The 27011-nt window shown below is 44.5% G+C and overlaps 2 protein-coding genes across 13 annotated transcripts in view; one reads left to right on the top strand and one right to left on the bottom strand.

Moving 5' to 3' along the window:
* Positions 1-6985: 6985 nt before the first annotated feature.
* Positions 6986-19439, bottom strand: FAM72A (family with sequence similarity 72 member A). The gene is made up of 4 exons (XM_082702154.1): positions 17965-19439; positions 15427-15504; positions 11913-12037; positions 6986-8093 (listed from the first exon to the last, which is right to left on the bottom strand). Exons 1-4 carry the CDS (start codon positions 18114-18116, stop codon positions 7999-8001), a joined length of 450 nt encoding a protein of 149 aa, XP_082558280.1. The 5' UTR covers positions 18117-19439; the 3' UTR covers positions 6986-7998.
* Positions 19440-19546: 107 nt separating this feature from the next.
* Positions 19547-27011, top strand: part of SRGAP2 (SLIT-ROBO Rho GTPase activating protein 2) — a 230524-nt gene continuing 223059 nt past the window's right edge. For 7 of the 12 annotated variants that reach the window (XR_014303733.1, XM_082702144.1, XM_082702139.1 and 4 more), the window contains exons 1-2: positions 19547-19719; positions 21491-22104. Coding sequence is in view for 11 of the 12 variants with exons in the window: in XM_082702144.1 (XP_082558270.1) it covers positions 22038-22104 (67 nt within the window). In the remaining variant the exon portion in view is untranslated. Of the gene's footprint in view, positions 20547-21490; positions 22105-27011 lie in introns of all 12 variants that reach the window. The other 5 variants (XM_082702145.1, XM_082702143.1, XM_082702148.1 and 2 more) reach the window with 3 other exon arrangements.

Below are 27011 nucleotides of genomic sequence, written 5' to 3' on the forward strand. Positions count from 1 at the left end.
CTGCAGAGCCGTACCATGGTGACGCCATGTTAGCAGAATGGAGAGTTCAGGTGCTGTCACCACTGTTCCCTTGTTTAAGCTAGTTCTGAATTCATCAGACTTAGGTGAGCGCATCAGATTGGCAAATGGCAAGTCCTGTCCGAACTTTTGGTGGTGAGAGGATCTGGAAAAAATACTTTCTAGCTTTTTAGCCTGTGCACTGCTGAAAAGCACAGAAGGAAGGATTTTTAAAAATGTTTTGTTCACTATTATAGCACCTAATGCAAAATCTGCACCTAAGAGATGCTCACTGGGGCGCCTGGGTGGCTCAGTGGGTTAAGCCTCTGCCTTCGGCTCAGGTCATGGTCCCTGGGTCCTGGGATGGAGCCCCGCCTTGGGCTCTCTGCTCAGCAGGGAGCCTGCTCCGCTTCCTCTCTGCCTGCCTCTCGGCCTACTTGTGATCTCTCTCTGTAAATAAATAAATAAAATCTTAAAAAAAAAATAGATGCTCATTAAATGTTTGTTACATGATCAAACTAAAGTCTGATAAAGGAAAGGCACAATTTAGAGATGATTGTCTCTAGTTAGCCCAGAGAATATTATTCTGTAGGTCTAGAACCCTGACTCTGTCATTCCCCTTTTTGACTACATCCTGGAATATAGAGAAAGATGTAGAACTCAAAAGACTTTTGGGTGCATGTGGGTGATTCAGTTGGTTAAGCATGAGACTCTTGATTTTGGCTCAGGTCATGATCTCACGGTTGTGAGATCGAGCCGTGCTTGAAGAGTCTCTCCGTCTGCCTCTCCCCCGACTTGCACGTGCGTACGCATGTACTCCCTCTCTCTAAAATAAATGAAAATAAAGAGAAAACGCAAATAGAATTTAAGATGTCTTTCAGCCTAATACTTGCCCCCTTCCCATTACTGTAGAACCATCTTGAATCAGACACACTGAGCCCTTTTTTTGGTAATGAATTTTCATTTAAAAAGATGAATTTGGGAGGGTGGGAAGAAATCCTTGAAGGGCAATCTCTTCCATCTTTCCGGCTTCCCATGGCTTTGGCCATCTCTCTTTGAGGGCTGTTCTTCAGGATACTGACAGCTTGATTTCTCTGGGTAACATCGTGCAAAGGAAATTAGCTCAGTGTGTCTTCTCCTGAATTCCATCTGTAGCTCAATGTTTTAAGGTATTTGTGAACAAGGCTGCACAGCGATTTTGATAAGACAAGGCAGTGTTCCAGTCTCTGAGAATATTTCTTCCGAAAAACCTTTTTTTTATGAAATACCACTGAGCAGCCTGAAAATCCACCCACACATGAGCAATCTCCTGCGATATACAGAAAGCCTTTCAGGTGTCACAGCCATAATAGCAGGTGGTTCTTTTGGGTAGAAAAATCATGGCAAGGATGTAGAGACAGAAAGCAAACTGTTTTGATATTCTGGGTACAGCTTTCCCCAAGTGAATCATTCCCATATGCCTTCTTTTACCATAGGCCCTTTTCCAGAGGAAGTGGGTTGTGTGAATAGAGGTGTAGAGATAGACTGTGGTGGGCAAACTTCTATGGTGCCCATATCTGGCAGGTCCAATTAATCTTTTGATATTTGTCATCCCACTCTTACACAAGTTAAGGCAAAACTCGAATATGGATTTTTAAAAAAAGATTTTATTTATTTATTTGACAGGCAGAGATCACAAGTAGGCAGAGTGGCAGGCAGAGAGGGGGGGGGAAGCAGGCTCCCTGCTGAGCAGAAAGCCCGACACAGGGCTCCATCCCAGGACCCTGGGATCATGACCTGAGCTGAAGGCAGAGGCTTAACCCACTGAGCCATAGGTGACCCTCAAATATGGATTTAATATCTGTTTTAATACCCTCAAAATAAATACCCAATCTCATTACAAAGATTCAGTAGTGCTAATCAGAGGCAAGGCTGCTTCTGAAATTCCGTATAAATAGATATTTAAGATGAACTTTTAAGGAAGGTGGAAGCTGGAGCCATTTGTACAGATGATCATTTAATTCACTTTTTTATTATGAAATATTTGAGACATATAAAAAGTTTAAAGAACAGGTATATACTCCTTAGTGAACATTTGTTGCTTTTAAGATAAAAATCTGAATTAGTGAAAAAGACTTCATTTCCAGGTAGAAGTGCAGCAAAGCTGAAAATTAAGTTTTGCCTAAGATTTCCCCCCCCCCCTTTTTCCAGATTGTATAAGACTAGCATTCTTATCATGTACTGGCACACCAAGTCTCCCTTACCAAGAAGGGAGATATCGTTTTAATTAAAAGGAAAAAAAAAACCAAACCAGCAGCTAAGGTCTAATAGGGAAAGATGTGTATAGGAAGCTTGCTAATGGAAAACTTGATGTTTCTGAGGGGCACCTGGGTAGCTCAGTGGGTTAAGCCTCTGCCTTTGGCACAGGTCATGATCTCAGGGTTCTGGGATCGAGCCCCACATCAGGCTCTCTGCTGAGCAGGGAGCCTGTTTCCCCCTCTCTCTGCCTGCCTCTCTGCCTACTTGTGATCTCTGTCTGTCAAATAAATAAATAAAATCTTTAAAAAAAAAAAGAAAGAAAACTTGACGTTTTTGGATGGAAGACAACTACATTGAAGACCAGAAAGGACACATGGTCATTAAGCTCATTAATTCTAGGCCCTTCAAATCTTAGAGTGTCAGTTACTAGCTGTGTGACAATGGTCCAGTTTCTTAACTTCTCTGTACCTTAGTTTCATGAACCGTGTGGTGAATAGAGTAATAGAATTTGCCTCTTAGGTTGTTACATGTCAAGCCCTTAGAATAGTAAGCCCTCAGCAAATGTTACCTCACTTTCTTTGTCCTCCTCAAAGGAAAGTTAATGTCACAGGAAAGCAAGAGCTGTCTTATTTAGATTCTGTGTCCTTGGCTTCTATTTTTCCCACAGTGGGTGCTCATTAAACATTAGGAGGATGGATTAATTAATGACAACAGCTAGGCTTTGAGGCTGAACGTCAAACAGAATTTGTCCAACCTTTTATAGCTAGCGAGGGGAAAAATGGACGTTGGGTTTAGAATAATCTAGGGAAAGAGGAAAGAACCCTAAACTAAGATTAGAAGAACCGCATTCAAGTTTAAATTCTTAAAATTGTATTTTTATTAAAAAACTTTTTTTTAAGATTTTTTTTGTTTATTTGAGATGGGGAGGGCACAAGCAGGGTGGGAAGGGGCAGAGGGAGAGGAAGAAGCAGACTCCCCACTGAGCAGGGAGCCCTGTGTGGGGCTTGAGCCCCAGGAACCTGGGATCATGACCTAAGTCAAAAGGCAGATGCTTAACTGACTGAGCCACCCGGGCGCCCCTCAAGTTTAAATTCTTTCAGCTCGGGGCACCCGGGTGGCTCAGTGGGTTAAAGCCTCTGACTTCGGCTCAGGTCATGATCTCAGGGTCCTGGGATCGAGCCCCACATCGGGCGCTCTGCTCAGACGGGAGCTGCTTCCCTTCCTCTCTACCTCTGCCTGCCGGTCTGCCTACTTGTGATCTCTGCAAATAAATAAAATCTTAAAAAAATTTTTTTAATTAAAAGAAAATAAATTCTTTCAGCTCTTTGGGTGTTGAGATTAAGATTTTCTTTCTTAATTTGTAAAATGGGAATAATTCCCAAGGTTATTCTGAGGATTACGTCAAGGTGTATGTGAAAGCTCACAATAAATTATAAAGGGATAGACAAACACATGATATTATTAATTTTTATCTCAGTACGTTTACCCATTGGATGACAATAAAATGATTCTATGAGAGTCTTGGAAGAAAGAAGCTTTAGCTAACGATGTAAGTACTAAAAATATTCAACCCCAGAGGTACCACAGACATAGACTAATTTTTTCCATCTGTGCAGTTTAGGGTAGATTTGGCATACACTCCATACCAGGCAAGAAAGAAACTATGGTTAGGCTGCTTTGAAAGTAAAGAAAAAAAAAAAAGCAGAAAAGGAAACTATTTCCTTTTATAAGCATGAATGTTAAAATAGGGAAAGCCCTCACCGGATAATTTACCCCTGAAGCAGGACTGTTGGAGCCATATCCTCACTTTCCCCACTCCCCACTTACGTTCTAATTAGTTCTCTCATACATCACGATTTATAGATTATGGTCACTTCCTCCTCACCGAGGAAAAACAACATAGATTACTCTTTATCAGTCATGGGTGACTCAGAGGTCAAAAGAGCAATTCTTTGTAGAGTACTCTCCCTAGATTAGTAGTATTGGAAGACCAGGGATTATTTAAAATATTAGGGCTTTGGGGCGCCTGGGTGGCTCAGTGGGTTGGGCCGCTGCCTTCGGCTCAGGTCATGATCTCAGGGTCCTGGTATCGAGTCCCACATCGGGCTCTCTGCTCAGCAGGGAGCCTGCTTCCTCCTCTCTCTCTCTGCTTGTCTCTCTGCCTACTTGTGATCTCTCTCTGTCAAATAAATAAATAAAATCTTAAAAAATAAAATATTAGGGCTTTGGGCGCTTAGGTGGCTCAGTGGGTTAAGCATCTGCCTTCGGCTCAGGTCATGATCTCAGGGTCCTGGGATTGACCCCCCCCCCCTCCGTCAGGCTTTCTGCTCAGCAGGGAGCCTGCCTCCCCCCTCTCTCCCTCTGCCTGCCTCTCTGTCTACTTGTGATTTCTGTCTATCAAATAAATAAATAAAATCTTTTAAAAAAGAAAAGAAAAGAAAAGAATAAAATATTATGGCTTTAAGATTAGGCCCCACCCAAGATGCCTCAACAGAGCCTGAGTTTGAGGTTGAGAAACTGACATGAGGAAAAAGATAGAGGAGCAAAAACAAACAAAAAAAAGCCGTAGCGGGTGAGCTGATGAGTCACTGTCCCTTCCTTGAACTTTAGGAACGACAGGATGGTAGAGGGAAAAAAGAGGCGGTGCCCACTGCAGACCAGATGTTCCATGAAAGTCAAGAACTTCGGGGAACTTAATGAACTTCTTAGGGTAAAGGCAATAAATATAATTTCCATGGCTGAGTTGTTAATTGTATCCAGGAAAGGACACCAGGAGAACTTAGCTTGACTTCGCTTCATGCTCAGAGCGATCATCTTAAATCTCATCACTTTATTCTCTTGCTCAAAACCTTAATCACTCCACAGTGCTCTTGGAGTAAGTCTAAACCGAGCAATGGCGTAGACTATTCTTCGCGACATCATCTCAACCTTCCTTGGTAGCTTCTTCTGTCAATTTCTTCTTCTTCTCCTCTTCCTCTTCCTCCTCCTCCTCTTTCGTTCCACACCCACGTGGAGCCCTGCATGGGGATTGAACTAACTACCCTGAGATCAAGATCTGAGCAGAGATCGAGTTGGACGCTTACCCGACTGAGCAACCCAGGCGCCCCCCCCCTTGATTAATTCTTATCATATCTCTTGGAATGTAGAGGGAACTACTTATAATTTACCAAATAAAGCCAGATACTTTTAAGTGCTGGTGCATTTGTTTATATATTCTCTCATCCCAGCTGGCAAACCCTTAACTGTACTTCAAAGCCTGGCAAAAGTATCATTTCTTGTCTGTAGCTTTCTCAACTCCCACTCTCTCCTACTACTCACGATGATTGTTCTTTCATCTATGGTGTCATTGCACTCTGAGCATGTATCTGTTAAATCACTTACCCTGACGCATTAGGTAGATGCATCAGGTTTATCCTCTTCCCAACTCACTGCGTTCTCCAGGAACGCAAGTGTGAGCCCATCATTGTTCAATTCTTGGCACACCGTACAAACACAAGACAGATTTGTTGAACTGAATTAAAAATTAGAAGAGGGCCAAAGCAGAAATGGATTTTCTAGGCCTACGAATTATGCTAGGACTAGGAACTATGTACTAATTCTTCATGTACAATTCTGCTTTTGGTCTTATCAGAGTGCATGTAACTTGCTTTTGTTAAGAAACAGTGTCAAAAATAAAAACCAGTGTCATGACTATGTTTCTTCAGATAAAACACTATTAATTCATTTATAGCTTAGAATTGCCCTTCCTATGACCCAGTTAGCTAAAAGGTAGCTGAATAATTTGAAATATTCTCCAGTTGGAATGGGATTACGTTTGGGGTTTGCTTTCATCAGTGCACCCTCACCTTGTTTTTGCTCTTCAAAGAGCCCCCTTCAAAAGCACGAACACAGTGGAAACTGGATGAACTCTGCCGAATTTCAAACTTGCCACTTTCTTTCTAGCATTAAACTTTTCTTCTCTAATTGAACAAGTTAACTTGTTTATATATATATATATATATATATATATATATATATATATATATATTAATGTATATAATGTAGTATCAGTTTATTTTTTCACCTTGTTCCAAAAAATCCTTAAGAGAGGTTAAAGGAAAAAAAAAATCCAAATCCAAAACCAAGTTGTTCCACATCTGGTCCACATTCACCCACAGCATCCCAGGGCTGACCATTAGTTGGTGTGAAAGACATTCGGAAAAATTTTCCAAGTACTAGTAATAGCATTTCCTGAAGTTGGATGTTGGTTCACAGCAAAGGATTGTGTTGATGCCCACAGGTCGCTTCTACCTTATGACCCAGTATGAGTTTGTTCAATCTTGAAATCAGCCATGGAGGCCCCCTCCCAGGGTACATAATGAGGCCGTTGTTACCCAGCAGGCATTGTGGCTAAATAAAATTGTAGCTGACTCACGTCTGAAGGGGAATATGGGGTAGAGCATAAAGAGTAAGAGCAGGAGTTCTGGAGTCAGTCTCTCTGTCTGTGTTTGAATCTGGCCACACCCCTGACTGGTGATGTGACCTTGGACAAGCTGTTTTAACTTCTCTATGCCTCAGCTGTGTCATCAATGAAAGCGGAATATTAAAATCTACCTTGTGGGTTTGTGGTGTGGGATAAGTGAATTAAATCTGAGAGTTTAGAAGGGTGTCTGGTACATGGTGAGCACTCAGTGTTAGCTCTTGGGTGCTTTACTTTTCCATTTGGAGGTAAGAGAAGTGGGTACATTGAAAAATGAAAGGAAGGCTGGTATTTTTACAACAAAACTTTATTTACAGAAACGCAACTTAGACTGTTTTGGTATCTCTATTAACAAAATGCCTACAGCTGAGGTATTGCTAAAATCACAATCCAACACCATCCCGGTTTCCCCTTTCTGTGTGGCTCTGAATGCAGCTTAAAACAAAAACAAAATTCTCTTTATAACATACAATGGCTTAAGAAAAACCCTTCTTTAGTTTTTTTTCTATTTAAGAATTGGAACAGAGACTGCTCATTTAAAATTTGCTATTTACAGAGAAAGTCCGAGAGAAGAGAATAATTTTAAGATGGAGGTTTAGTTGATCTGCTTTTATAACACAATAACCTTATGACTCTAGAAGAATGTAAATAATGTTGGTATACATACTGTTTACATACTGTTGTGCCGAATTCATTTATCTAACATCGTGCTGAGGAATGAAGAGGATTTCTCCATAGATTTTTAACTTTCATCTTATTCTATTTGCTGATTCACAAAGTCTTGCTCTATTTTAAGGGGTTTTCACCAGTATAACGCAGGAGAACCTGTATCTATGGAAACCTAACAGCTTGGTTCCTTTAAAAAAAATATGTATGCATGGTAATACCCATAGATATATGCTTGGTTGACATACACACATGAATATGTACGAACGCCCCTTATTCAAGAATGTAAAATTAAGAGTATCTGGTATCTAGTTGTAAGAAAAATTCCCCAAGATTGTGAGGTAGTTGAGTGACACATGTAATAATCTTTTCCAGTCTGAACTTAAGAATACACCTTTACTGGATGGAGAGTTGTATAGAGGAAGAGGAATCAATAGAAGAAAAGAATTACAGTGGCTCAAATTAAATTCAGGTAATGAGTCTGAGATAGTAAATAAATAAATCAACAGATGTCTCATTTTTCCCCCCAAAAGAGAAATCAGTAATAAATCCTTACTAATACTTCTAAAGTCAATCCATTAATATGTATTTTAAATAGGAAAAAGTCTGAATATTACACATGTCATTATCCCTCCCCTTCATCGAATCCAGTCCTCCACTGAAATATCTAACGAGTCTTCGTCTGCGTTCTCCTCTATCTCTGGTAAGTTGCCCCACAGTAGGAAGTTTACACCTGAAAAGAAAAATCATAAAATTACTTAGTGCTGATTGCTATCACACCTCAGAACATGCTGTAGGAAACCTTATAGGTTAACATTCTTGTATGAAACCATAGTGTTAACAGTAAAGAGAGAAGATATTAAAAAATATACCACAGATTTAAAAAATTATCTAATATCATTCATCTAGGACATAAACATTTTTTAGGTCCTTTGAAGAAAGGGCTTGAATTCTAGAAACTTCGAATTCCAAAGGATCTTAAGAGTCCATTTTCTCAAACACTGCCCCCAGCTATATTATTGCATAATCACTCTACACTAATAATTTCCAAATCTATTTTAATGATTTTTAAGGATGGAGATCTCGTAAGATTATTTTAGATCAAGTGTCTCTTTGGAGGGTCCAGGGAAAAGGCTTGAAATAAGTCTCTTCATCTCCTCAACCAGGATGGAAGTAGCTGGTGGCTTTTTCATGATTAAAAAGAAGCAAGGTTTTGAAGCCAGTTATCATCTGAACTGCAATCCTCACAACAGGTGGGTTTTGGTTTCGGGGGTATGAAGGTAGAACTTTGGGACCAGGTTGTAGCTGCCAACACAATAAACAAAACAACAATCTAAAGCCTCATAATGAAAGGACAGTCAGATTTCCTACTGAAGAACCTAACGTAGTTATGTAGTAAAATGACAGGAGCATGAGATGGTTTATTCTGGGCATGTACTCTATCATATAACTTGAAAGCACTAAATTGGGAAGAATCCTATTGTTAGTTGACTTCTAGGAGAGCCAATGGAGTCCAACAAGGAAATGGCCACATGGTAGAATGAAATGAGCCAGTATTTGGAGATTTGGTTTGGATCTAGTCACTGGTAGTAGCCACTACTACCAGGATACCATGGATATTTTTGATACCTCTGCAACAAATGTATGCAACTGCAGACAATATATATTACTTTTTGGGTGTATTTAACATTTTTTATAGTGTGGCATTATCTGTATCCTTTCTAACTTGGTATTTTCATTCAACATTATGTTTTTGAGATTTACCTATATCCTTGTGTATAGCTTTAGCTCATTTCTTTTTATTTCTGTATTCTGTTCTGTGAATTAAATGTGTATTTAGCAAATATATACATATATAGCAAATAGAGCACATCTCTCATTGCTTCCTAACTTCCCATACTGCATAGGAATTCAAGGAGACATGTACAGTGAGGTGTACTGTTGCATTGTTGAAACAGTGGAAACAATCAACTGTCTCTCTTGGTTGAGATATTAGAATCTAATCAGGCAAGAAGTTAGCATCTCTTTCATGCTGGGGGATGGATACAGATGTCTCTCATATTTTCTGTAATTTGTGTGTGTGTGTTTGCACTGTTTATAATAAAAAATATTTCCCCTCCAAGAATGAATGGCATTCTGCTTCTGGTAATATGGCGTTGATGAGATAACAGGATAATAAGGAATTACCAGGCCAAAACCTAAGGGACCGTTAGAACCCATACGGGTAAATGAGGGCTGTAGTCAACTTGCCTTTGAGAACATTTGTCATTCCCAGGGAATTCGAACTGAGTTCTCTCAAGCATCCCCAGGAGAGCTTTGGGAAATCAGGTCAACATGTGAAGCCTAGTCTAGAACACAGACTTGGGGCCCTTTCAGTCTAAACATTCTAGAATTTCATAAAGCTTGTGTATGCACTCCTTTGATGCTGCTGATTCAGGTGATTCAAGGACAGTCCCAACATCATGAGGAACCCTGTTTTATACCAAGCCTCTAGAAGGTTTTACTTTAAATCACAATATTAGGGTTACAAAGGAGAAGTTTGATATTTTTGGAGTGAATACTCAAGAGACATGAGTAGCTTGGCACAATTGGTTCAAAGGAGAAAAAATAAACTAAGAGATTGGATCTGACAGAAGGAGCACCTTCCTTTCTCTGTTAAGGGAGGAAGGAAATCCTGTGATACATCTGTTTCTCATGGATTAGATTCAATGCAAATGGAAGAATGCAGGGCTTTTATCTTTGAAAAATTGACCAATATTAAAAAGTAAATCAAAATGGAAAAATCTCCACCCTGTGTTTTGAATTCTGTGAAGCAGGAAAAATAGTATCAAAGCAGAAACTTCCTTTAATGTGTCCCATGATCAACACAAATATAAAACTGGAAGCCCAAGCTAGGAGCCCATATGGCAGGGGAATTCAGATAACTCCTTCCTCAAAAATGGCCCTCTTAACATCCCAGAGTCTGAAATTAAGACCCGCAAATGATGGGTTGAGAACTACAATTGAACGCCAGGTGATTAAAAAAAAAAATCTGAGTCTATAAAAACCTAAGCATAATTGGTGGGTTTGAAGACCCTGAGAACCTAGCTTACAGTTCATGATCTTTAATCTGGGATGGCAAATCACCCTTAAGAAAAGGAATATGTTTTAGGTTGTGAAGAAGATTAAAACATACATCTAAAAACCTGAGAGTGTTAGTGCCAACCTGGATTGCTGAGTTCTTTAAATTTGTTCTGCAAACTTTAGTTGCCACTAAAAAAATCCCACTCAGAGTCAACCTGGTCTGTTGTGTAAATAGATACCAGACAGAGAAAACTTGTGTCCTACAACAAAACCACATGGCTCTAGACAAGATAAAATGTATCATGTAAATATCCTTTAAGAATTGGTTGTATGCCGGCTCCTGGGTGGCTCAGTGGGTTAAAGCCTCTGCCTTCAGCTTGGGTCATGACTCAGGGTCCTGGGATCCAGCCCCACGTCGGGCTCTCTGCTCAGCGGGGAGCCTGCTTTCCCCTTTCTCTCTGCCCGCCTCTCTGCCTACTTGAGATCTCTCTGTCAAATAAATAAATAAAATCTTAAAAAAAAAAAAAAGAATTGGTTGTATGTTACATAATTAGGACAACATACTGGTATTAAATATTTCCCTTTAATAAAATTCCATCGTAATTTATTGCTATAGATGTCAAAATGTCTGTTTTTATCTTGGAGCAACATCACCAAATACAACGATTACCCAGTCATCTTCCCTCCCGCCTCCCCACTGCCCCAGCCTTCCCTCCCCGCTTTCTTACACACACACACACACACACACACACATGCACAATTGACTATCAAATCTAAAATCTTCCAAAATTCTCTGGAGTTATAATATGTATCAAGGCAACATTTTAGTGCAACTAAAATATTAATTTAGGGGCACCTGGGTGGCTCAGTGGTTTAAGGCCTCTGCCTTAAATTTGCAGATCAAACCCCGCATTGGGCTCTCTGCTTGGCAGGGAGCCTGCTTCCCCCTCTCTCTCTGCCTACTTGTGAACTCTGTCTGTCAAATAAATAAATAAAATCTTTTAAAAAAATATATATTAATTTAAAAAGATCGAGAAGAGGGGCATCTGGGTGGCTCAGTCGTTAAGCTTCTGCCTTCGGCTCACATCATGATCCCAGGGTCCTGGGATGGAGCCCCGTATTGGGCTCCCTGCTCAGTGGAAGCTTGCTTCTGCCTCTCTCACTCCCCCTGCTTGTCTTCCCTCTCTCGCTGTGTCTCTCTCTGTCAAATAAATAAATAAAATCTAAAAAAACCAAAAAAACAAAAAAACAAAAAACCCGAGAAGAGCCATGTTTGAGGCCTTATATACAATGATGACAATAGAAATGGCAATGAAGTTTGGCTAGTAGTTTCCCTAACTGAATGCTTGGGATCAAAGGACTTGAGTTTCACTTTCAACCCAGGTAAGAGGGTTTCAGAGGGAATCCTAAAACGATCTATTGGGAGTTTCACTCAGGTATTGATAGACAAATAAATGTTAGGGGAATTTCTAAGTCAGCTGTTTCTTACCGGTAGAGTCTAGTCTGTTAATATCATAAACTGCTTGGCTGTGAAACATCCAGAAGTGTCCGTTGTTGCAGGAAAGAAGGCAGGAACAACATGGAACGATCACATGATAACCTACAATGTTCCCACTGAGACAGAAAGTAAATACAAGTTAGATACTCCCTAATAACTGGCCATATAAGCATTTTATGTGCTAAAGTAAGTAGATAGACCATATGAAGACCTCATTTCCTCCTAAGAACCTCCACTGCTAGGACCTTTGGGACAGGAGTCACCCGGCAATGTTAAATTTGACAGTGCTACTGCCAAATGGGAAAATGGTCTTCCAGGTAAGTAAAACAATACTAACATATTCTCCATTTCTTTCCTGGAATTCCTTTAGGCATTCTCCTTAAGCTAGTTTCTAGATGCCAGGCCCTAGGGTCGTGATGTGCTCTGTAAAGCACCCACAGTCGATGTGTTATACGGACATGAGACATGAGATCAACTCAGCTCTGTGGGTAAAAGGTTTTTGCTGGTCCCAGGACTGTGGCAGGTTGGGTTCTTCTATGTTCTAGTTCAATGCCAGCACCTAAAAACTGTCTCAACAGATGGAGGAGTAGGAAGACAGCATGAGCCCCTGTAAATCAAACACAGGCTGGCTGCTCTAATTTTAGTTTTGGTGTTTTTGAAGGAATTCAGAAATAAAGCAAATCCATAGCTTCTTGAAAAAGTTGCAAAAGTTTTGACTGTCTTGTTCAAGAGTATCCATCTGATTATAAGTACCTCAGTTTCCACAGATATTTTTCTTCTATGTGGTCACTATTACATAGAGTGAATATAGAGGGAATGTCTTAGCTAGTGCTTAAAAAAAATGACAACACAAGCTACTTATACCTTGGGTTGTAAAAATTCTTATTATAGCTTGTTCCCATCCTGGGAGATGTGGGAGTCAGTCATTTTTGTGAGGCCCTATAAAAAAAAAATACTATAAAAGGTACCAGCCTACCTAAAATATGGATTCTAATCATAATCTGCTTGAAAGGCAAACAAATGAAAGCAAGTTGTTCTTGGACCAGGACTGACAGTTATTTGTAAGACTATATTGCAAGAGTAAATTCTATGGCTTTAATCATCATCTATATTCATTCACTCATTCAGCTCATGTTTATTGAACATCTACTATGTGCCAAGTACTGTTGTAGGTACTGGGAATCCAACAGTAGATAAAGTCCTTATACTCACGGAACTAATATTCTAGTAGGGACACATCAGACCATTTTGCTCCCGTATTAAAACCCCTTCAGTGGTTTCCCATTGGCCAAAAATCAAAACAAAAAACCCCTTCATGGCAAGGTCTAGATCTGTGCTAATCCAAAATGTGGCTGTTAAGAACTTGAAGTTTGGCTAGACTGAATTGAAGTGTGTGTAAATAGAAAACATACACAAGATTTTAAAGACTATGAAGAAAAAAATAGAATGTAAAATATTGCATTAATAATTTTTTATGTTGGTTACATGTTGAAATAATATTTTGGTTATACTGGGCTAAATAGAACATGCAACTTAAATTCATTTCACTTGTTCCTTTTTTACTTTTTAAAATGTGGTTATTATTAGATTTTATTTATTCACTTATTATTTTTTAAAGAAGATTTTAAATTAGATATATGACTTGTAGATTTCTTTTTTTAACATTAAAGTTTTAAAATTTTATTAACATACAGTGTATTATTTGCTTCAGGGGTACAGGTCTGTGAATCATCAGTCTTACACAATTCACAGCATTCACCATAGCACATATCCTCCCCAATGTCCATAACCCAGCTACCCTTGTAGATTTCTATTGGATAGCACTCATCTAGATTATCTGGATTCTGACTGTATCTCTAATTTACTCATACAACTCTTCCTTGATGTTCACAATGTCTTAGCCACTCGCCATTCTCTTCTTATTCCTTGAACATGTTAAGCTTCTTCTTGCCTTGGGTTCTCTACACATGATGTTCCATCTGCCTAGAACATTTCCCCTTGGGGTCCTTCTCATCCTTTTGGATTCAACTCCAATGTTACCTTCTCATGAGAAGGCTTCGCTAAGCATGCTACCTCAAAGAGTTGTTGTTGTTGTTTTACCTCAAAGAGCTTTTACCTACTCCCCCAAACTCTACTATTCTCTATCATTTATTATAATATTATATATATATATATTATAATAATGATTTCCTTTGGAACACTTTCCACCCTATGATTTATTTTTTTTTTAAGAAGTCTCCACACTCAGTGCAGGGCTTGAATTCACAACCCTGAGACCAAGAGTCGCATGCTCCACTGACTAAGCCAGCCACGTACCCCAAACTTTATCTATCTATCTATCTATCTATCTATCTACTTATTTATTTATTTAAAGGAGGCTCCACCTCCAACATGGGGCTTGAACTCACAACCCTGAGTTCTAGAGTTGTGTGCTCTACTGACCGAGCCAGCTGGTATCCCTCATACTCTATTCAATATCTTATTTATTTAAATATCTGACTGATTGTCTTCCCACTAGAATATAATGTCAGTGATTTTTGTCTATCTATTGCTGTGTTTCTAGCCCCCATATCAGTGGCTAGCACATAGCAGAACTTCAATAGATAGTTTGAATGAATGAAAGAATGAATTTAAATCATCATTAACACATAAGAATTTGAATTATTAGGATTATAATTTATAACCCAAACCCCATTTAAGTGTAAAAATAATCTCAGCTTTCTTCTCTCTAAAATGGGACTAATAGTGCTCAAGTTTCCCTGCCTTTCAAAAAATAATAGTAATAGTTTTCATCTGTGTTATAATTCATGATCTAGGGGCGCCTGAGTGGCTCAGTGGGTTAAATCTCTATTTTTGGCTCAGCTCATGATCTCAGGGTCCTGGGATCGAGCCCTGCATCGGGTTCTCTGCTCAGCAGGGAGCCTGCACCCCTTCCGCCCGCCTTCTGCTCTGCCTACTCGTGATCTCTCTCTCTCTGTCAAATGAATAAATAAAATCTTTAAAAGAAATAATTTATGACCTATTAAGCCTTTTAACATTCATAACACTCTATAACGTAAACACAAAAGATATTTAAATTTCTATCTTCTTAAGTTAGAAGATAGTTTCTGTCTTCTAAAGATATAAATTAGACAAGAAAACAGAGGTTCAGGGGTTTCGATGTTTAAGGAGTTTACGTGAGATCACATTGAGAGTAAGTGTAGGGCCAGGGCTCAAACCTGATTTGTTATGATTGTAACTGTGTTTTTCCCTCCTAAACTATCTTGCTTTTTTCTGAAAATGGAACCAGAGATTTGTCAATGTACTCTGAAAAATGATAAAATCATATACAAATGTGCCACAAGACCCTTCTAAAAAATCATTCTAAATAACAAATGGGTTTTCAATGGCTCATTGCATGGGTTATAACCAGTGCTTGATGCGGTCCACTGAAGCTTTCTCCGTGTTGTGGTGTTAACATCCATCTTCCAAATGCAGGGCTATCTAGAATCTTGCCCAAAATTACCATTTTAAGCATGCGATGTCCTTCAGTTTACATTTGCAGATTTCAGTGAAATAGCATCTTCCAATGAAGTCCACTGCACTGGAGAGAGAAACGTGCAGAAATAGTCAAGGTACATTGAAAAAGATTGCTGTAAAAAATGCACATAATGTAAAATTTACCAACTTAGTCATTTTTTAAGTGTACAGTTCCGAAGTGTTAAGTGTTGAGCAATGTTCTTCATTGTTGAGCAATGAACCTCCAGGCCATTTTCATATTGCAAAACTGAAACTCTCTACCCATTAAACAACTCCCCATTTCCCTCTGCAACCACCATCTACTTTCTGTTTCTATGAATCTATTTTATATAGCACATATAAGTGAAAGCACACAGTATTTGTCTTTTCATGACTGGCTGATTCCATTTAGCATAATGTTCTCAAGGTCCATTCATGCTGTAGCAAGCAGCGGGATAGCCCTCCTTAATAAGGCTGAATAATACTATACTGTATGCATATACCACATTTTATTCATTCATCTGTTGATGAACATTTAGCATTTTTGTTTCCATCTCTCCATTACTGTGAATTATACTGTTGAGAACATGTGCATGCAAATATACCTTTTAAATCCTGCAATGAATTTTTTGGGATAGATATAACTAAATATAAGCACACACTCAGATATATACACACACCCAGAAGTGGGATTCCTGGATCATATGGTAATTCTATTTTCAGTTTCTCAGGAACTTCCATGCAGTTTTCCATAGCAGCAGCACCATTCTATGTTCCTACCAGTGGTGCACAAGGGTTCCAATTTTTTCATATCCTTGTCATTAAGTTTACTTTTGCTTGTGATTTTGCATGAATTTTGTAGACCCAAAGAGCTGAAAAAAACTCTGAAGAAGAACAATAGTAGATTTTAGGGGCACCTGGGTGGCTCAGTGGGTTAAAGCCTCTGCCTTCGGCTCAGGTCATGATCCCAGGGTCCCGAGATCAAGCCCCACATCAGGCTCTCTGCTCAGCAGGGAGCCTGCTTCCTCCTCTCTCTGCCTGCCTCTCTGCCCGCTTGTGATCTGTTTGTCAAATAAATAAATAAAATACTTAAAAAAAAAAGAATAATAGTATATTTTGTAAGAGTCAGTTAATACTTGTGAGCTTACATAAATACAACAAAACTTTCATTTTAAAAAATCTCATGTGTTCATTAATCATACATATCTTAGCATGTTAATCCATTACAGTCATAAACCCTTCAAGAAGAGCAGACAATAGAAAAAAACCTGGTTCCATTCTCAACTCTGGTTTTACCTCTAACAGTTCACATACCTGAGCCCTCATCTTACTGTTTACTACAGGCATTGCAAAGATGAATGGGTTAATATCTTAAATTTGTGTGCATCTGTGTGGATGCACTACAAAAAGGAAAAGCACTAGACAACAACTCATAGGATGTATGCAATAGTAGGTTCTAGATTTATTGTCTAGTTCTTTTTCTTTTTGCAACACACACACACACACACACACACACGTACTCAAACTAGTAACCCAAATATCTTTGTATGACTACACTTAAACCACCTCAGAAAAGATTTCAAGAAAGGAAGAGTTTTACAGCTTGGAGTACGTTTTTAAAATGTTCAAGTTTCTATCATTGAAAAGTTCATTTTAAAGTGTTAGGATTATTGGCCTGCTTCCTCTGGCTCTGTGTCCAAAGAATAGTTGTTTACCTGTATTTTGGATAATTACTCTTTCACTTTAATGATAAAGACCCAAATTTTGAAAATTATGTAAGGGCATATATATATGCTGACTATGGAAAGAGAAAGTACCTTTTAGAGCCCGAAATGGTACATTTGAGTCAAATAAAATCGCTATTCATCCAAATAGGTAGCAAATTCTTAAGGACTCTACCAACAAAAGTGGGTAGTGTCCGAAAACAGAATTTAAGAGGACTTAATTATGCAAATGGATAGTATCTGAAACAGTGAACAAGGATTGTTTCAGGGCAAAGTCTATTTCATCTCATACAAATTTATTTCTTGCTCACCAGGAGAGAGATTTTTGAGAAAAGAACACTGACTTACATGGACAATGAATCTGAATCAGCCTGCCAATTGCAAATAATGGCAGAAAATTATGAACATTTTTTGGCCTAAAACCTTATGGATAAAAATGAAAAACCTAGTGGCCTCTTCTTTCTCAGAGTATGGAAAATCTTGCCCGACTTTACCTAGAGTCTACGGTCTAAATCCTGGCCTGGATCCAGTGAGATTAGGATGGTTGGGCAGGGCACAGCGCCAGGCATTCAGGTTCAGGGATGTTGTCACATGACTGTCATTGAACGAGAAGCATGACATCAGGACTGACCACTCTGGCTAAACCACAGACTTTGTCCAGACAGTCTGCCCACTTAGTTATACTCCAAAGGGATCATCAGACTGTTGGGAGTGGCTGGAACACCAAAATGATAACCTCCTTGTTGACTCCCCGAGGTCCAAACCATACACTTTTCCCATTTAGTTAAAGGCTACCGTTGCCCGCCACTAGCATGACTTACTTGGTAGGAGGGATGTCTGTAGAGAAAAGGTCTATTTCAGTATCAGCCAGCAAAACAGCCTTCATTCCCCTAGAGCTGAGCACTTGCTTACAGAATTTGCAACACAGGATGGACACGCACCGGTCCTTGAAACTACAGGTGCTGGTAGACATGGCGTCCCGGGAAGGATGCGGGGTGGGATTTTTGAAAGAGGAGAGACAAGAGCAGCCCCTTTGCTCCTTTGATTCCCCCGGGGTCGACAATTAGATCGCGAGGTCTAGAGCTCTTCTAAGCCCTCGGTTGGGAAGGAAAGGAGTTCTTTTCTGTTTCCCGTGGGAAGGTGAAAAGTAATATTTATTGAGGAGGCGCTCGGGGAAGGGAGTGGGGTTTGAAGCTGGGGAGGCGCGAGCTGCAAGGGGCCTCGGGAACTTCTCTACCGCCGGCTCCCCAGTCCCGAGGCTAAAAGGCTCCTCCACGCTTCAGCCCCCGCCCCTTGGAGCAATTCCCTAAGCTTTCCCCCGCCGCGCCTTCCGGAGAAAGCTCCCCTCCTCAGCCCCTCCCTCGGAGCTCTCCAAGTCCTCCCGCTCGGACCGCCGGCCAAGCGTCCCTGCTACCCACGCCTCGTCTTTGGAAGTCCTTGTCCTCTTCCCAGGATCCAGAAATCCCCTCAGCTTTTCCCAGGACCCCTGGTTGTCCTCAGTCCTCCCGGGAGCCTCCCCCGCTCTGCTCGCTCGCCGCGAGCTCCCGCTTCTCTTCTCTCCAGGCAGCCCCCAGCCCTCAGCGTGCAGACGGGCTCTCGCGCCGTTTCTCTCCGTCCCCAGTCCCTCAGCTCGGCCTCGTGCCCCCCGCGGTCCCCTTAGGTCTCCCTCCGGGCGGCCGCTCCGGAGCGCGCGGTGGGGTTGGCGGGACGGGGCAGAGATCGCTTTGGGGGCTCAGCCGGCGCTGGGGTCTCTGTCACCGAACGCGTCGTTTTTTTGCTCCTTCTTCCGCTCTCTCTGCCTTTCCAACCGGCTGTCAGTTTGAATTGCCGGCGCCGCGCACCGATTGGGAGAACCAGAGTTCGCCCGCGTCCCGCATTGGAAGGCTCGGGAGCCTTCCCCTGCTGAGCTCTTAGTGGCTTGGAGACCGTACGCCCCGCCTCAGTAACGGTGCCGAGATCTGTTCAGCTTTCTGGTTGGTGGAGTTTGGCTCCGCCTCCGCTCTCATTGGCCGGTCCCTGGAGGCTTGGGCAAATCCTACTCCTGCCCCAGAGAAAGCGTCAAGGCACGCCCTTCGCGCTTCTTATTGGAAGATTTTCTACAGTCCCCGCCGGACTCTACTCTCTATTGGCTAAAATTCTCCGCAACGCCCCTCCTTTCTACCCCGGTCCAATTGGTCGTGCTTTCTCTCAAGAGTTTGTGTTTGGCTGTTAGTTCCATTTTAACCCCGCCCACTAATTCTACTTTAGGGTTAGGCAACCCTGGGAGGAGCTTACTTTGTGACCACGCCTCGGTGGTGCTAGTCACACCTCCGAGTTTCGCCAGCTCCTCCTCCTCATTCCTGTCCTCTCGGGATCAGCTATTCCTATTGGCTGTGGGCCCCATCGGTCGATAGACTACGGGCTGTGATTGGTAAGGGGGTGGGCTCTGCTTCCCGGCGGGGTCCTGCGGAGTTGGCGGAGGCTCCTCAGGGGACTAGGGGACCGATCTGCGTAGAAGCGGGTGGCGGGGAAGAGGGGTGGAGATCTCTGAGTGGGAAGCGGAGCCGGGGGCCCGGGACCCGTCGCGTCAGAGCCAGGTAAAGGCTCCTTCCCTCTCCCCTTTCCTCTTCCCGGCCGCCGGAGCCCTGTCTGAACAAACTCCGGCAGGGGCGGGAAGGAGAGGGCGCGGATGCTGCTTGCGGCATCGCCTAGCAGTGCCGCCCGGAATCCTTCAGACCCCCTCCCCCCCGACCCTCTCCAAAGCTTCCAGTACAGCCCATAATACTTCTCAAGACTGCATCTCTCTCTGCCGTTCACCGCACAGCCTGGGACTCTGCCCTGGGACTCTGCCGCCGCGAAGCCCTCGCCCAGCCCCCTCCCCAAGTTCTCTTCACACGGGCACCCTTGGTCCACTTTTGGGTAACCGTCGCTGGCATCACCCGTTACCATCGGCTACCGTATTCCCCTGTCTCCAAGCCCTGGTAGACAGCCGGGTTACAGCCCAGGACCCAGGATAGTTGTTCCGCCCTGCTTCCGGGGCTCTTGCCCTGTCCCAGTCCCCGGCCCGCCTGGAATGGCTCCTTTTATGCACCCCCGTTCCTAGACTCATAGCGGGTCCCCCAAGTTGCTAACATCCTTACGCACCATGTAACATCGTGGCCCGCGGCAGTCTCCTCACCCCCACTCCCTCCCTAGGTAATCTTCCCTGTGCCCTCTCTCTCCACCTCCCAAGCGCGTGCGGAGGCTCCAGTTATCCCCGGCTCCCGTGCAGCCTCTGGACCCCACCTCACACCCCCCTCCCCGCTTCCTGCCCGCCTGAACCACCACGCCGCCTGGGCTCCCTCTTCCTCCCGGCGCGGGAAGTGGGAGACACCGGCGGGAGCCCGCCCCCCTCACCCCCCAGCGGCCTCCTGACAAGGAGAGGGTAAGGGGCGACCAGGGAGGGAGGGTAGTCGCGGCGGCATGGTGGGGAGCGAGACGCCCGACTCTGCGCTCCGGCTGCTTCCCTCCCGCCTCCCGGGCCTGGGCCGGGGCGGGATTTCCTCCGGCACCTCCCGGTGCGAGGAGTCGGGACTGCGACCCTCCCGACCTCTCCTCCCCCAGCCTGGGTCTGGGTGCGGTATCGAGATACCGTGGGCATGGGTGACAAAAAAATATCTGGGGTGGTATTTAAGAGTCACTCTGGTCCCCGGCTTGGGGGAGGCGGTGGCTGCCTTCCGTCCCCCGCCCCCGGGTTTTCCCGACTCCGACCCTAGCCTCTAACCCGTTTCCTGCTTCTGTCGACCACATTGTTTTCCTGGATGTGCCCCGTGCCGAGCAGGCTTTTTCCTGCAGGTCTCCCCCCCACCCCCGCAAACATTTTGCTGCCAAGAGAAGCTAGTAACCAAAAACAAAACAACTGGGAGGAGGGGCGGGAGGGGAAGAAAAGTTGTGCCCGGGTGGCTTGTCCCTCCCTGGCTTTGATCCCTTTTGAGGTCCAGGGAGTTGCCCCAGCCGGGGGTCAGGGGCCGCGTCGGAGCCACTGCCGAGAGTGCTGCCTTCGGCTGGCAGCTGCCCAGTGCTGGCGGGGCTCGGAGGCCGCGGAGGTGCCGCAGTCCCCGCCCGGAGCCCCGCGTTCCCGCCGCAGTCCCCACCCGAAGCCCGCGCAGGCGGCTGCTCCAAAGTGTTTTCTTCCAGCCTTAAAACAAAATCCGGAGGGAGCTTCCTTCCTCCGCACCTCGCCGCGCCGGGCTTTGTGGGCCGGGCGGTGTTTGGCCGAGATGAATGGGCCCTGGCCGGGCTTGGAACGACGTCCCCTACCCCACCCCCGCCGCGATTAGGATCTACGCTGGGGCTGATCGCCCCCTCCCCTTTTCCTTGCATTTACAGGCAAGTGAACCGGAGCAAACGACTTCCGATCCAGTCTGCGCTGCTGCGGCTCCCGTTTGGGATTTGATTTGCAGCATCTTCGAGCCTGTGCAACAAAAAAACCGCGAAGCACGCCCAGCCCTCCCCGGCACCCTGTTACGCACCCACTCCCTCCCGGGGACACAGCTGGGCGCGTCCACACCCCCGCACCCCCCCACACCATGTTGTACGGAAGGACTTCCACTCCCTGCCTCTGTCGTTGATGTCAGACCCCAGGCCAGCCTCCGGGCGCTGCAGTTCTCCCGGCTAATGCTGAGGCTGCGGCTCCGGCTCTAGCACAGGAACCAGCCGCAGCTGCCGCGCCCGGCCCCAGCGTCCACCGTCTGCATGTGCCCGCCGTAGCTTTCTGCCCAGCCCGCAACCCGCGCTCCCCGGAGCGCTGGAGACCACCGCGGGGGGCCCCTTCTGCCCTTGGGAGAAGCGGTCTTGGAGGTATTGATCTCGGTGGTTGGATTTTTCCCGTGGATCTATCAGTTCACAATTTGAATTTGGAAGAAAGAAGGAAAACATGACGTCTCCGGCCAAATTCAAAAAGGATAAGGAGATCATAGCAGAGTACGATACTCAGGTCAAAGGTAAGGACTTTGAAAAATAGCATAATGCATATGTTCTGTGGGCCATTGAGGCTTGCATTTCCATCCTGATTTGCAGGCTGTTCATTTCTTTGGGTGGAGCAGGTGGGGACAGGCTGAGCCCAGAGGTGGTTTCATAGGTGGGTTTGAGCCTCCGAGGGATGGACTGTGCCAGGGGCCACAGGCTCTGGAAAGGAATTTTTAGAGTGGGCTTTAGGTTTGCTCCTGGAGGGCTGGCCCTGATTTTGGCAGCCCTTTCCCCCAAGCCTAGATCGGGTGGGGGGAGGGGCGAGAGGTTCTTGGAGAGAGAAAGGCAGCAGTTTGCCTCTGGGTCTCTGGGTCAGGTTTCCTTGAAGGACAACTGGAATCTGACAGGTGTTTGGGAATTTATTTCTGAGGTTGAAGAGGAGTGCAGGTAGAGAAAGGCAACCTTGAGAAGGTGTACCATTTGGGGAGACCCAGGAGAGGCAGGGGTTTTTTTTTTTTGTTTTTTTTTTTTTCCTGATGCACTATATCAAAAGGTGACATTTGCTGTGGCATCCGTTGCAGAAAGTCTCCAGCCACCTTGGGTGCTCCTTGTACCTGCCAGGTCTCCGGTTGCATTGCATTCTGTCCGAGATGAGAGGACAGAAAGAATAAGGTCATTTCACACCCTGTCTCCGCCCTCACCTAAACATGAATGGAGTTGGCATGTTAGGGTTGCTGGGTGGTGCTGATTCTGGAGAATGGGAAGACATAATTGTTTAACCCTTCTGGGTTGTCACCCTCTGCTCCAGAATGCGTGCTTGTTAAAGGACCACTTCCCTCTGCAAAAATGCGAAGGGTAAAGCAGAAAGTGGACCCAGAGAAACCAGCTGAGCTGTCTGCAGGTTTAGTTGACTACCTGACTTGGTGCATGAATCCGAGCCCCTTCCCAGACAACCTTTTTTTAACCAGTCAATCCCACAGGAGGGGTTCCCGCCTGTTACAGAGCCCCAGGATGTGTTTGTGCAAGGCACTGTCCCTTCCTGGCCAGCTACTGGGAAGAGCCATGTGCTCCAGCCCATTGAGACTTCAGCTGGGGAGTGGGAGAGGTGGGTGGCCTTGAATGTTACACCACATGGTTGGCGCTCTGGGTTTTCCTTTGTTTCAGAGTACAGAGGGAGGGGCCCCTCCTTCTTTCCCTGCATCAATGCAAGGAGACCTTTTCCTATCATAGAGGACTTGGGAAGGGCCATGTCTCCCTTCTAATGATTGCCCGGGGTGGGGATAGTGTAGAGCTTGAAATGGGCAGCTGCCTTATCTCTTGGAAGGTTGGAATGTAGTTTGAAGTCCCCATTTTGCCTGTAGGGTCTTTTTAATATCTTCAGCTTGGTCATTGCTGGAGGTGCCCTGAGGGGCCTTCTATCCACTTGGCTGCAGATATTGGTGGGTTTATTACAGAGATGGGGGAGTTGATTGATTGATGGCTTCAGTTGAACAGGGATTGGGAAAGGTGTGGTTGTGAGTTATAATTGAGGTCTTGGCCTCTTGTCACTGTTCATAATCTGGGCCTGTTTTTGTAAACAATAGGCCACTGGCCTCTGTGTCCTGTCCAGATGACTGTATTCTGCTCCTGGAGTCCCCCTTGCCATTTTAACCAGATATGTCACTCTATTTTTTTTTTTACATATCCTATTCTTAACTGTTGCCATAGGGAGCGTTAATAACTTTGACTTTCCCAGATTTCTCTCGAGAAGCACGCTATTTGACTAAGGTGCAAAGTGATTTTACACATTTATTTTTCAGAAGGTTCAGGGCTGATAGGTGTTAATAGAACCTTGTCTGCTGATTCCTATTGGTGAAAGATTTCTCACGAGTGTCTCAAAATTGAACAGTTGTGTATTTACAAACATTGCTCATTGAGATGATGTAATGCAGTTGGCTATTTGGGGTTTCTCTTCAACCTTGCCGCAAGCAGGAGGCTGTTTTGCTTTGCTCTGATATTTTCCATTGACACTCTTCAGGATCATAGAATTTTATAGGTGGCCGAGCATGATGTCTTACCCAGAGAAGGTGCCTGATAAAAAACTGATTTAAATGATTTAGTCCCTCATTTGGTAGCGGAGGAGAGTACAGAGAAATTGAGAGGCTTGTCCAAGGTCACACAGCTAGGTGGTGGTAGTTGAAATGAGAAGGAGGTGACCGACTTCCCATTCTCTGCTTTATTCTATTCCTATGTACAATGAAACATCATCTGACCAGAACAGGAAACAAGAAATCCTTAAGAAGCCCAAATCTGTCAATGAATAATAGTAGTAGTGATAATAGTAATGGGTTACATTTTGGATGCCCATGATGTTCGAGCCTGTCTGAAGTGCTTTAATATATAAGTTGTCTTGTTTAATTCCCACATCAACCGGGAAGGTAGATACTATTTTACCCTCATTCACTGCATGAAGAAACAGGCTTAGAGAGGGTGAGAAACCTTCCCAAGGTCACACAGCTAAACCCTGCCAGCTTGACTCCATTGCTCTATTCGTCAGCTCTTTATTTAGTGCCTTCTGTGTGTTCCAGGGACTGGCCATAGAGCAGTGAACAAGACAAAGACCCCCTCCCTTACGGAGCTAACATTCTAGAACCCAAGTTCTTCGTGGAAGAGCATCGAAATCGGAGACAAAGGACCCGGGTTCTAGGTTGGCTCTGCTCTCCCACTAGGTAGAAGCCGTCGGTCAGAATTCTGACTTTCAGGTTTTTCTGTGTTACACAGGAGTGGTACTGCTGCTCGTCTTCTCTCCCAGATGCCAAGATAAAAAAGAAAATTGCTCTTTTGGTCTGGTGGCTGAGAGCACTGGTTTTTGAGTCGAAGGGACCGAGGTTTCAAATCTTGGTTCAGTTGCTCTTTGGGCACGTTCTGTGACTTGTCTGAGCCTTAGTTTCCTCTCCGGAAAATAAGCAAAATCCCGTGCATTTCCTATGGCAGGTGTTAGGGGTCAGTGGGATGGTGTAAGAAAAACCTTGAGCGTGGTGTGTGCTCACTAGTAGCGCGGGCTACTCCCCTGTTAGTGGGCCTCGCTTCCTGCTGCACTGGGCTAACCGGAAGGCCACACTGCCCGTTCACCCCCAAAGTGCCAGCGGTTCCATGGGGGGACACAAGTCTGGGAATGAAACTTGAGTTCTAGTTTAGGTTCCTCCAGTCGTGGTGAAAGGTATCTTAAACCCTGTAGACCTCAGTTTCCCTTTGTGAACAGGTAGACTAATTGTTGGCCGCCGTTGCCTTGTATTCTCTGTCCTCCTGGGTTTTGCCTTTTTTGGTCAGAAACGGTTTGAATCCAGTGAACTCGAAATGGACTCTGTGGGACCTCGTCTACCTGTGGCTTTTGCCTCCCTTTCAACCACCTGCTTGCATGTGCCCCGAAGGGCTTCTGAGGCTGCAGCCCCAACCCTCCCCCAGCCAGCGTTTATGAGGGGTGTGCCTCCTTAGTCAGCCTGCCCTGTAGCCGCCTTCTTCAAAACCATCATTGTTTCTGGTTTGTGGGTGTTCAGATTCCTTTGAAAGTTCATGCCTCTCAATGTCTGACTCGAAAGCAATAATATTCTTAATGCTTTTACATCGCGCTTTCCAATTAATGAAACGCTTTCATACATATGAATGTGTGGAAATTCTCGACAACCCTGGTCAGGTTCACGGTTATAACTGGAGGCCTTTTGGCCTGTAGCCTGTTGGCTTCTTTCAAGACGGGAGCAGCACAAGGTGGTAGAGCGCAAGGCCTGGTTATTGGCGGCGGTTTCCCATCCCTGCGGGGTCTCCCGGCTCGCTGTCGACCTCTCCTTATTCAGGACCCCTCTCCTTTACCCTCCCATAACTTGAGTTTTTCTAGTGGCCCAGAAAGCTTGAGATTGACAGTTAGTGCACATGTTCCAGGAGGAATGCTCTGAAACAGAGTGACACTGTGTGCTGAGCAAATTTTCTTTCTTGAGAACATTGGGGGGCTTGTCCTTTTTTTTTTTTTTTTTTTTTTTTTTAAATGTCTTAGAAGGGCAATATGTGCACAGCCCAGAGCTGAGAAGTGAAATTCTGTAATTTCCATCTGGAGCATTTTGATAGAAAAGCCTCAGGCCTCCGCCTGGAACAATTTAACCCTTTTAGGACCCTTTCCGAGCAGGAGATGAAATTTCAAACTCAAACTCTGCATACATTGTGTGTGCACATGCACACTTGGGAATGTGGATTGCTGGTATTTAAACAAGCTCGTTCCCCTGGGAGGCCGGAGCGCTTCCTCACTCGTGCCAACAAAGGTCTTCTCCGAAGCCTCTTTCCTCCCAGCCCCCACTCCCCAAGGGAGCTTTAAATATAATCAGTTTGTGAAAAGCTGCAGTAAAACATCTTCTTGGAATCCCCAAGCAGATGCTATCATCTTCCTGCGAGATGATGGAAGGTTTCTCTTCCCTTGCTCAGGGAAAATAGGACTCTGCTGTCAGCCGAGCTCCTGGAAGGAAAGGAGGCTCTGGGAAGACCAGGAGGAAGGTGGTGGGCGAGGAGCTGGGGATGCCGTGTGCTGTGCGAAGCAGCAGCGTCAGGAGAGTGTCTGCGACGAGCTTTTTTGCAATTTCAGGCCTCCTCTTAGGGCTCAGGAACAGAAATGCCTTCGGAGAAGCCCAACTGGTGGTTATGACCACAAGGTCATGAACCGTCCAGGTTGAAAGCCAGGACGAGGCCCAATCATTTCTCTGCTATGAGGTTTACACAGTGGGACCCGGCCCTGATCCGTAGGGTCCACACCCTCTTAAATCAGCAGGTGCCCCGCTCCTGACTCACATGCTCCCATTTTTCCCTCCCGATAAACACGGGCTGCCCCGGGTACCTGTAGAGCCCTTCTTCCAGAAGAGACATTTTCTGCATGGGAATTGTGCCTACCTGCCACCCTAGGCCTCCGAGGGCTTTGTTAGGA

Source organism: Mustela nivalis, assembly GCF_964662115.1.
Source record: "Mustela nivalis genome assembly, chromosome: 16".
Classification (NCBI taxonomy): Eukaryota; Metazoa; Chordata; class Mammalia; order Carnivora; family Mustelidae; genus Mustela; species Mustela nivalis.